Below are 12,175 nucleotides of genomic sequence, written 5' to 3' on the forward strand. Positions count from 1 at the left end.
TCTGACAGGGTGGAGAGCAGCCTTCGCCTAAAACTCTGCTTTTCCATTCTGATGAGATCATTTGAAAAAATCTACATAATACAAAATACATACATGCACTGCACTTTTACTGTTGAAGCAAGTTAATTGGACATTGTACGAGAGGCCCGTCATAATTAAACATAATAACACTCATAGAACTTGTAATTGGGGCCGATATTACCTTGAGAGCTATCACGGTGCTGTTGATGTACTTTACAATAGCAGGAATGGCACCATAATGCAAATCTTACATTACAATTAAAAATTAAAGGGTGAATTGAAGATTTTCTTAATTTTTATAAATGCTGGGTAGAGTAAAAAACATTCCTGTATGTTTAATATACTGTATTAATTTGCCCTATTAAATTACTGGAGTTGAAAGATTTTCAGCTACAGGTTTAGTGGACCTATAGTTAGTTCACTTGAAGTGGATTAAAGCTCTTTCTTCCTACATTGCAATTACATGAAGAAAATTAGATGTTTAAAATTAGATGCTAATGTCACTTACAACTAATTATAATATGCTTGCATGCATATTTTAAAAGCAACTCATCGGGTAGGCTGTGCTTTCCCAGCTGAAAATTGAGTCCGCAGCAGTTCTGTCTTGGGTGAAACATTTAGTATTCAGGGAGTAGGGGCTTTGATCTTAACATTAACCCTGATACACTGATCAAGCTTTTAGTGGATTTATACATTACTGAAAGAGGTGAGAGGCAAATCTTCGATGAAAAATCAGTGGGGACTCCTAAGGCACATTGATAAAACAATCTGTAATTCACTGCATCAGGAGATGATGTTTGTGTCTGATGAAGAGAAAACTTAAGACCCCTGTATTCTGACAGTGGCACAACTGTTTCTTGTGGGACGCTCAAAAACATGCTTTCTATGAATTCTTAACAGTGGTAAAAGCACACATTTGTGTTTGACAGAAGGGGGATCTTACAGGGAGTCATACAGTAGCAGTTTATCTGCCCTTGTACTACATTTCTGCTAATTCCATCATATCAATGAAACAAAAAGAATCTTAAGCTCTGCCATTCCCATGGCAACCATGCTGCGGCCCTGTTATCCAGTGTTCAGGGACTAACGCTGAGGAGATTTTAAGAGTCTTGACTTGCAAAACCTTAGCAATTAAAATTTTTAAAGATTACAATCTGTGTTGTAAACATTAACATCACACAGTGGTCATCTCAAAGTCTGCAAAATGTTTTTTATTATGTTTATACAGCATATTAGAAGTTTACATTGTGTCTTAATAAATTCACAAAATACTAATTTATAACATCTCCCTTTTCATTATATTAAGTGGAAACAAAATTATGTTTCCACTAAGTAATCAATATTCTCTAAATAAAATCTGATATAATGAAAAAATGTTTTTGCCATCCACAATTGTTTTCTTGGACATAAGACAGGGTGAACAAATGCTCTTTATTTGTAGTTACCTTTAATTGGATGCCGCATTAAAAAAGAAACAAAAACACACAGAGAAAACCATATCTAGACTTCAGCAGGTGTATGGAAATGGCAGATCGTGGTGAGAAAGGCAAGGAAAGAAGGCCTTCATAGAAATCATTTTTAAAACTAAAAAGGTCTGAAAATACATAGGAGACAGTCCTAGATCTGTAATTTTGTTTTTCATTTTTTTTAACTTGCTTAGTGGATTTAACCTATTACAGCTGAACATTTCTGCACAAGAAGTGCTTTTCCTTCACAAGGATTTGGGTCAGATGTCAAACTGCTTTTGAAAAGCAAATTAAAATAGATTTAAATTCCAAGTCAAGATACACTGTTAACTTTGCAGGGACTGTAGTTTTTTTAATTAGAGAAATGTGATTAGAAAATTACAGTTTGGACAGATGTATGTCAATTTGCCAGAGCCACATTCTACTGCATCTTTCTGATAAAGGACAGGACTGTGACACTGATTAAATCCTCATTTTTTTAGGGAGCAGCCATTGTTTGGACAAAACCAAAAAAATAAAAATGTGATCTGCCATTGCACCAGTAAAACCAACAACAAAAAACTCTTCACAGCCTGTGTTCTTCAAACCAAGATAAACATTAAAAAAAGTTTGGTAGAAACTGAAAAGTAACAGCATCAAACGAACAAAAAAGGAAATAAAGATATATTACAAGTTTTGTTAGCAATAACTTATTTCACATCATGCAATAAAAAATTAAAAACAATAACACAAACCTCAAAGGTTGGTAGATTTCAAACATATTGGCAAGCAAGTAAAAGTCCCTATTTCTTTCCAAATGTGTGGCACTTAAAAGTTCTTCTGTTGTTGACTGTTTATTCCTGATGAGGTAAATGAGAGATTGATAACAGTGGTGAGGAGCACTCTACTCTCTTGTTAGGAGTCATTCCAGCTTTGTTCTACAATAGCAGAGACCCTCTTCTCATACTCCCTCTTGTTCTCTTGGTACAGCTGGGCTGCCTGGCTGTTGGCGGGACTGTTCGGGTTTGGTTCATCCAAGAGGGACTGGATAAGAAAAAAAATAGAATATTTTTAAATTACTTAGGAAAACAGCTTCAGAATTTTCTGGGAATTCCTCTCCTCTGTTGATGGAAGTCTCATTTATGTACCCAGTGAATGCGCACAGGACAACTACTAGCAGCTCCTGTTGCTAGCCTGACTGTACCTGGCAGAAATACTCCAGTAAAGTTGCCAGCCTCTTTAAAATGACATACCTTATTTTTTTTTCATAAGATCAGTCTTTTAAAGGCACTGTTAAAATGGCACATGTACTACACATCAACAGCAGGCATAAAAACTCATGGTTTTTATAAGCCTAGCAGCAATTTACCAGACTTTATGTTATACAATTATGATAGCTACCCAATCAGAATTCATAGATCCTGTGGTGCGGTCTTGCAGACTCAGTACTAATACTGTATACATCGGCACAAGACCCCCAAAATAGTAGCGCAATGAAGGTACAAGCAAAAATCAAGAGGGTTATACAATCTGCAGAAAGTAGGGAATTAAAACTAACCTGAATAGAGGTTAAAATAGATGACACATCATATGTGGGACTCCAGCGATTCTGAAGGATATCTAAACATATGCTTCCATCAGCATAAACTGGAAGAATAAAAATGTATTTCAGAATTACACAACCTAAATTTATATCCATTTAAATAGGTGTAAACACTATTTTAAGGCAGTGCATCGGGGTTGAGCAGACATACACTGTAAAGAATATCTGGAGAAATTATTCAGTACAGGGACACAAATTTGTCTCAGATAGCTAGAAAAAAACCTAGATTTGTAGTGCATATGATAATGCTGATAACGTAGAAGACTTAATAGAATCTACTACAGAGCACAACAGTGAATACACAAGAAGTAAGGACTGTCCAAGAAAAAGATGTCAGATGTTCTCAACTCCAGCAGTTTAAGATTAAAATGATGTGTGGTTCTGCGAACATGCAGAATCAGCATAGATGCTTATACTTGTGACATTTGTCAGAAGGACTGATTTTTAAGATGCATGTCCTTCTGACTCACCAACCCATGCTAACAACATCCTCGAGTGGCTGTTCATCAATAACTACATAAAGCTTATACAATTTCTGAGTTCAGTTTGGTCAGGACAAGGTTGATGTGTCCTGGCTAAACCAGTATCTGTAGACAAAACAGAAGTAGAAGTACTGATCGACTACAGCTTGTGAAAATGACGAGCATGTAAGTGGGCATAGTCTTACAGTTTTACATAAGCAGGAGTTTCAGCGTGAAATCCACCTACTAACAGTGTGAAGACATCAGAACTATTTCAGCTAGCCATCCTTACGCAACCAAATTAATAAGTTAAAATTCATCAACATCAACAAAACCTACACATGGGAAAATCCTACCATTTGGATGGAACATTTTTGAGATGAATCGGACAGTTGGGGGTTTATTTGGGTACTCTTCTGAAAATTCGATCACAAGCTTAAAAGTTCCTGTGGAGTGGAGAAAAGCAATTAAGGATACTAAAAATAGAACACTTTCCTCATGACAAGAATTCATTTTGATTTGGGACTAAAAAATATCAACCTCATTGTTAATAATGTACGACAGGACTAATGCTGGATTAAAAATAAATGATGATTCAGCAAGCGATGTTTTCTAGGGTATTATGAAGACTGTAGCATTTAACATTTTCATCACATTACCATTAAATCTCTACTTAATTAACATAGTTAACCATAATGACACCCTTCTGCTCATTCACATAACTAGGCCTAATTTTTCATCATCCAGGAGAGAAGGAAAAATGGGGCAAAGCTCACTAAACTGACATCTGCCTATACCATTCAATTGGCATCTCTCAGCTGTAAATACTGATTAAGTATTTACTTAATATTCAGGTGGGTAGCTGCGTCAGCATGCATAGTCTGCAAAGGTGTCACACCTGAAGAAGGCTTCACAGCCGAAATGTTGTGTTTTCTCTCTTCTCTTTTGAGCATGGAATAAACCTATTACTTGTTCCTTTACTTAATATTCTATTTGTTTTGTGATGATTTGCTGCTATTTATGCTTTGATTATATGCTTATCTATATCCTTACAACAACGGTCTCTTAGAGAACTTATATGAAAGAAAAAGTCTGAGAATGTTTTATAGGACAATGATAGTGAGTAGAATGATATTTTAACTGTTTTCTTTATGACAATCATGATGAAAATAAGTTCAAGTTTATTGTCATTATACTCATACACAGGTATATGGTATAACAAAATGCTATTTAGCTAGCTCTCAGACAGTAAGCAGTGCAAAAAAAACAACAATACAATTGTATATGAAAAGTGAGAGACAACAGGCAATGTGCAAAACAACATCAGTTGTGCAAAATCATACATCAACAGAATGAAATAAAGGATAGAAAATTATGGGGAGTGAGCTTCTTGACATGTGAGGTAGAGGTAGATTTCAATGTGTGTTTGAGTTTTGATAAAGAGAGAAGGCACTATAAGGGTTCAGACTGTGGATGAGAGAGGCTGGGAGTTTAATAGTTTGATACTGCAAGGGTAAAAACTGTCTTCGGGTCTGGTAGTCCGGGCCCGGATGCTCCGGTACCATTTTCCAGATGGTAGAGGGTCAAAAAGTCTGTAGCTGGGGTGTGTGGGGTTTTTGATGATGCTTAGAGCTTTCCTCAAGCACCATCTGTCATATATGTCCTGGATGGATGGATGGGAGGGCGACCCCAGTGATGGACTGGGCAGTTTTCACCACCCACTGTAGGGCTTTGCGGACAGCAATACTGCAGTTGCCATACCACACTGTGATGCAACCTGTCAGTGTGCTTTCTGTAATGCATCTGTAAAAGTTAGTGAGGATCTGGGGACATATCTTAGCCTTCTTCAACTGTCTTAGGAAGTACAGGCACTGTTGCGCTTTCTTAATCAGACAAGTGGCGTTGAGAAACCATGTGAGGTCCTCGGTGATATGGGCGCCAAGGAATTTGAAGTTACTGACCCTTTCCACTTCAGTCCCGTTGATGTGGATAGGGGCATGTCCGTTTTGCAGTTTCCTGAAATCAACTATCAGCTCCTTGGTTTTGCTGACGTTGAGGGTGAGGTTGTTGTCCTCCCACCATGTTGTAAGGAGACTGACCTCCTCCCTGTAGGCCCTCTCATCATTGTCTGTGATCAGACCTACAACTGTGGTGTCATCGGCAAACTTGATGATGGAGTTGGTGTTATGTTTGGCCTTACAGTCGTGGGTGTAGAGGGAGTAGAGTGATGGACTAAGCACACACCCCAGGGGAATCCAGGGGAAATCAGACTAGTTCAGAATTATCATGATGTGTTAGAAAACACAACATCAATATTTTAGGTTGTTGCAATACTTCTACATATTTCTGGTCAACTTACCATCTTCAAATGGTGTGCCTTCAGGGCTGAAAAAGAATAACAAAAATATTAATTACATGACAACAGGTTCTGCATTTACTATATAACATCCATACATTTTCTAACCGCTTTATCCAGTACAGGGTTGCAGCGGAGCAGGAGCTTATCCCAGCATTAGCAATGGGGACAAGGCAGGGTACACCTTGGATGGGATGCCAGTCCATTACAAGGCACACATAGTCAGACACATATACTCACAACAGGGCCAATTTTCCCAGAAGCCAATTAACCTACCAGTATGTCTCTGGACAGTGGGAGGAAACCGGAGCACCTGGAGGAATCCCATGTGAACATGGGGAGAACATACAAACTTCACACAGACATCACCCCATGTCGGCAATTGAACTCCAGTGCTCCAAGGCAGCAGTGCTAACCGCTGCACCACCTTGATGCCCCACTGTTTTACAATGAACATTAAATACAACAACTGGGTCCAAAATTTAGTTTAATAATAAAGCAGATCATGTGGCACTGTTACTTATTTAATAAACGTCCCAACAGTTTAATTTGCAGGTAATTGCTTCTTCTATGATTTTTTTCTTTCTATGGGACCTCTACACAAACAAGCAAGCATTCTTCTTTGTTTCAGTCACAAGACACAAGACTGATTGCAAATACTCCCAACTCATAAGATTAGTTTTGAACCAAGCTGCAATATAATGTAACAGACCAAATACTCAAAATAACCCCTACTTCCATCTGGCTTTCTACTAAAGTACGGGAAGATCAGTAGAATTTTACAGTTATGAAATCTCACCCAAATATCACTGCATTCCACAGCATGATGTTATTTTCTGATGGGGCACCACTGACTCCAGCAGGAGGATCTTCTTGAAGCCTTTTAAGACATAAATAATTGAGTTTTATACTGTAGGTGAAAATGTACTTTTAGGATTTAGTAGTATTATAGAAAACAAGCTCCAAATCTGACCGGCCTAGAAAAAGCCTTGAAGGTTTTTTTTAAAAGGACTTGTTATAAGGCACATGTTTACCTTAATGCAGGTATAGAACAGGAAACAGGTCTCAGTAATGGATGGCTCTCTTTAAACTTAACCTTCTTGCAGAGTCTGGATTATTCAGTCTAGAGGTACCTTAAGACAAACCTGTACTGTATAACCTCTATTTTGCCAGTAATAAAGAATTAAAATGCTTGCTGGTTCTGGTCCTAATTAAGATTAAGGTTGCAGATTCTATTCCCTAGCAGTTTAATCTTATTAGAAGTGTTAAGTATATTACCAAAGCTCAAAACAACACATCCATCAGAGACCGATGCACCAGAAAGTAAAGACAATGTTAAAAACATTTGGCGATAATCCGAATAACCTGTGGCTTTAGGCTCCTGTTCTGCAGATGTCTGCCTGTCATCCCTGTGCATGACTATGATCACCTTCCAATATCTGATACCCCGGCTTCAAGGGACACATCTTAACAGCAGCCGCCTTGAGTCTGTTCTTGTAAGGTTTCCAAACCATCTGCACCTCAAACAGGTGTCTAGCGCTGCTCTGAGCAAACAAAAAGAGCTCAGTCTCAAGTACAGGCTTCCACACGTGAGCCCTTCACCCGTCTGCTGCGATGACAGAAGGTTGATGCAGGTCATGCCTCACTGCTGCTGACTGCACTGTCAGACAGCGCCACTGCTGCCCCAGCCCCAGGGGATTATCCTACTTCAAGATGGGCTCAATTTCCATCACAGAAGAAATTAAATTATCATCAGATTAAAAAAAACAAACAACCACCACCCACAACAGGGAAACTGGATTTAAAAAACTAGCATCAAATTCATCTAATTGTTTTCCAAAGGTAAAGACGATTCATCAGTCTGCAAAGGTACATTCAGCTGCAAAACACTGGCAAAGATTAAGTGTTTCTTGTAAAACATACATTTTGTACCTTCAGGCTTTGCGATACACTATTATATCAGGAATATATAAATGTTAACCAGCAAATATTCATCTCCAAGATGTAAAGATTCCAATGAAAAAATACAGCACACACAGTTGTTTTAAGGGGAGATGTGTTTCCCGAATGGCATTTTAGGGTCCAGGAAGAACAGCAATGCTCTTTTGTTACACTATGAAAGGTTACATTTTTGTAAAAATGCTGCAAAAACATAGAGCCCTGTTAATTTATTGCTTATATCTAGTCCAATAATTGCACTGAAATTAAATTAATATAAGTTTTTTCACCCCACAATAAGGAAAATTGGATTTTGAAGACCAGCAGCAAATTGTTTTCCAAAAGAAAAGCAGTTAATCAATTCTGTAAAAGGTACCTTCAGTTAATGGATATATATTGAAAAGGAAGGATCCATAATTCAACACCAAGTGTGATACCACAAACTCGCCTGGCAAGTTACAACATCCCTTTAGTTCTCAGCTAGTGGTACCCAGAAAGAAAGAGGGACTAGAAAAGTTTCCATTTTTTCCCTCAAGTACTATGTACCAGGAATTCATTTCAAGCTTTATTATGCTCTGGGTGAAATTTGCTTTACAAATACAACAATACACCAAGGAAGACAAATATTACCAACAGAGAAGACGGTATAATGATGTTACAGGAGATAAGAGGGTTTTCTGACCTGAAATGCAGTTTTTGATATTTTTACAATGATAACCTGTAGCATTATTAATAATAATGTAATTACTGTATGAAATCTAGTTAGACTGTATCGGCTACGTTTGGGCGTCGTTATCCAGAACCATTACAAAATAAGAGGCTCAGAGACGGCCTCCCTACAGCTTACGGAAAACTTCCATTTCTCCTGAAGAACAATACCCAGACTCCTGGAATCACAACACATCCTAGGGGATGGCCACACCAAACATTTCACCAAAAGACCGTTACATAACATTAAAAGGACACATCCTCTCTACTGCGAGTACCGACTTCTTAACCAAACCCAGCCCGTCTGCCCCTGTCCACCAAGGAATTATAGGGCACCGGCCAGTTTCTGGGTTTTTAAGAAGAAAAAGATTCCAACTAAAAAATATGTGACCTGTACTTAACCTGAAAAGGTGAATCTGCTGTCTACTGGTGTCGTTTAAAATCTAGTAATAGTGAAAATGAATTTCCAACAGCGTCCTGGTGTCATTGTGCGAGCTATTCTCCTTTATATAGTCATTTGATACAATCGAGGGGTGATATCACATTAGCTCAGCATTACCAGTGAATTTGGAAATATACATTCGCTGCTGAATTTTTGTATTGTGTTTACTGGGAAAAAAAAAGACTGAAAAGAAAAAAAGGATATGCATTCTCTCGTGTGAGAAATTCAAGCACGGTTCTCGAAAAGGAACCTTTTTGCAAAGAAAGCCCCAAGAGTGGTTTGAAAGACAACTCGCTTTAAATAGTCTCCCACACTAAAAATATGTTCACCTTCAAGAAAAGCACCGATGCACCGCAGATATCGACCAGGCAGTCGAAACTTGAATACCTAAAAGCACAGGCCTAGCACTGCCGTACTGAATATTACTGTTGGGCAATGGAAAAAAAAACAATGCTCAGGAAAATGGAGCTCACCTTTTAAAATCTCTCATAAGTCGCCTCCGGGCCGGGGTAGACATGGTTCAAAATGACAAATTCAGAAATTTTCAACCATAAAACCAAAGCCGAGCCGGTATATTTTTGAGCTAATTTCACCTCTTGTGCCTTTTTTGCTCCTTCCAAACAACTAGGGTGACGTCATAGACCTCCCAGAAAATAAAAGGTGACGAATCGACCGATTGGAATAGTCCAATTTTAATTTTTATGTACAAAGTGAAAGGTGAACGGTTCATTTTAGATAAATGCGAATTAATTGTTATTTATCAGAAAAAACGCTTTAGAACTGTGTCCTCTTTATCCTGTTTACGTTAGTGGTGCTTATACATACATTTTTTCAATTTTACGCACCACCCCTCTCCAGAATGAAGAGTTGGTGCGGCTTCCACAGAAATAAGACGCTGTAGCAGTTGGCTCAGCGGCATTAGAGCAGAAGTATAAGTGATGTGTTTCAGAGGTAGGGCTTAGGTGAGCGCAGTCTGCCTTTTTTTTGTGACTTCATATGATATCATGTATAAGAAATAAATATGTTTACATAGCAGGCTATATATACTTGTGCATTTTGCTCCTTCATACCAGGCCAAAAAACGAAATGCGTTTTTCCATAACAGCGGTGTTTGGTAGGTAATCATTATGAACAATAATGGAAAGTAGATTATTTGGTTTCATTTCACATATCCTACAGTATCCTTGGTATATTGAGCATATTGTGCATGGCAAATATTTAGTAAAAAAAGTGCTTCACAATAAAGGTTTAGTACAAATGGTGTTACGTGTTAAGATCATGGAGAAATTGGAATAAGTTCGATCAATATGTGAAGTGCAGTTAAGGTTTCAGTTACTATTCGGAAGCGGGGTAGTTAAAGGGTTCTATTATCGTTACCAGAGTTCTATCAACATAAATTTGTTTTTTCTAATAAACATTCGCACACAGAATATGTGTATATATAATAGGCTCACATACATGGAACAATGTGAAACTGATGAGTAAAATGACATTGGTACCACGAAATACCCAGTGTTGGTCCAGCATAGATCATGTTGTTTTCTGCCCATCGGAGTATGAGTACAGTTTCTAGGCAGGTGTTCTGAAAAGAACTTTAAGAGAGTTCAACTGGAACCTGTAAATTGTGTCTTGAAAGCCTATACACAGAAATTGTTTTAGTTACTGGGTGCTGCAGAGGATGTGGCCTTCAAATACAAGATCCAGAAGCTGGACCTTTTATTTGCAGATGTCATTGGCCAAAACAGACCGTTGCCTGGTAAACTGCTACTTCTGCGCTGGAAGTCAGCAGACAGGCCCTGCAGCAATAATAATAATAATAATAATAATAATAATAATAATAGCTTACACTTATATAGCGCTTTTCTGGACACTCCACTCAAAGCACTTTACAGGTAATGGGGACTCCCCTCCACCACCACCAATGTGCAGCATCCACCTGGATAATTCAACTTCAACTACCAGCAGTTGAATTTGGGCTTTGCAAGAAGAGAGAGATCAATGTACGTGGTTGTACACAAACTCTAGGTGGCCTGAGGTTGTGCCCATGGCTTACACCACCAACATTTAGATGGCAGAGAAACTGCTTATATTGTTTGCAGCACATGGGCTACCAGAGGAAAATGTCAATGGTCTGCAGGAGATTTTTTTTCATACTTTGGCTTTTAAGGTTTTCCATTTCACATTTTTTCCCAGCAGCCTGGGAAGTTAAATGGTAATCCCTGTATAAATAAGACACATTATTATATCAGCAGTGGCACAGTGCATGTTAATTATTATTATAGTAATTATATTATTCATTATTATATTATTAATTATAATTAATTATTAACTCACTGAAGCTAAGCAGGTGTGAGCCTGGTCAGTACCTTGATGGGAGACCTACCGGGAAAAACTAAGGTTGCTGCTGGAAGAGGTGTTAGTGGGGCCAGCAGGGGACGCTCACCCTGCAGTCCATGTGGGTCTTAATGCCCCAGTATAGTGACGGGGACACTATACTGTAAACAGGCACCATCCTTCAGATGAGACATAAAACCGAGGTCTTGACTCTCTGTGGTCATCAAAAATCCCAGGGCATTTCTTGAAAAAAGTAGGGGTGTAACCCCGGTGTCCTGGACGATTTTCAAATTGGCCCTTACCAGTCATGGTCTCCTAATAATCCCCATCTATGAACTGGCTACATTACTCTGCTCTCCTCCCCACTGATAGCTGATGTGTGGTGAGCGTTCTGGCGCACTATGGCTACCGTCGCATCATCCAGGTGGATGCTGCACATTGGTGGTGGTGGAGGGGAGTCCCCATCACCTGTAAAGCTCTTTGAGTGGAGTGTCCAGAAAAGCGCTATATAAGTGTAAGCAATTATTATTATTATTATTAATAATAATAATAATAATAATAATAATAATAAATTAATTAATTAATGTGTCCAGTAATGACAAGCCATGCCAAATGGGCCGTGGATGGTAACTGAAAGCCTGGGCCTGTCCAGTGTGGCAGCAGTCCCTAGTATCTTCTGTCAGTTGATATTTTTATATCTAGTGTATATATTTTTCTATGTAGTGCCAGTGTAATGCTTTTCCCCATCACTTTGTGTGCCAACAGTCTTGACTCAGCATTGCTGTAGCTCTTTCTCATTCCTCTCAGATGAATTCTGTATTAACACAGCTCCTTTTGGATTGATTTACATGAAAAAAGAGCAAATGT

At 38.5% G+C, this 12,175-nt stretch overlaps 1 protein-coding gene across 1 annotated transcript; it reads right to left on the reverse strand.

Moving 5' to 3' along the window:
* Positions 1-1,211: 1,211 nt before the first annotated feature.
* Positions 1,212-9,624, reverse strand: ube2b (ubiquitin-conjugating enzyme E2B (RAD6 homolog)). Its single transcript, XM_088933490.1, has 6 exons — positions 9,448-9,624; positions 6,686-6,766; positions 5,890-5,915; positions 3,887-3,976; positions 3,025-3,113; positions 1,212-2,510 (listed from the first exon to the last, which is right to left on the reverse strand). Exons 1-6 carry the CDS (start codon positions 9,489-9,491, stop codon positions 2,382-2,384), a joined length of 459 nt encoding a protein of 152 aa, XP_088789616.1. The 5' UTR covers positions 9,492-9,624; the 3' UTR covers positions 1,212-2,381.
* Positions 9,625-12,175: the final 2,551 nt, after the last annotated feature.

Source organism: Atractosteus spatula, chromosome 14, assembly GCF_055471065.1.
Source record: "Atractosteus spatula isolate fAtrSpa1 chromosome 14, fAtrSpa1.hap1, whole genome shotgun sequence".
NCBI classification, from domain to species: Eukaryota; Metazoa; Chordata; class Actinopteri; order Semionotiformes; family Lepisosteidae; genus Atractosteus; species Atractosteus spatula.

Excerpts from the sequence above, each read along its gene's own strand:
- ube2b (XM_088933490.1), bottom strand. The coding sequence starts at position 9,491 with ATGTCTACCCCGGCCCGGAGGCGACTTATGAGAGATTTTAAAAG. Across the intron at positions 6,767-9,447 it reads CTTATGAGAGATTTTAAAAG|GCTTCAAGAAGATCCTCCTG; the intron begins GTGAGCTCCATT and ends ATGTCTTAAAAG. Across the intron at positions 3,977-5,889 it reads AGGCACACCATTTGAAGATG|GAACTTTTAAGCTTGTGATC; the intron begins GTAAGTTGACCA and ends TCCACTCCACAG.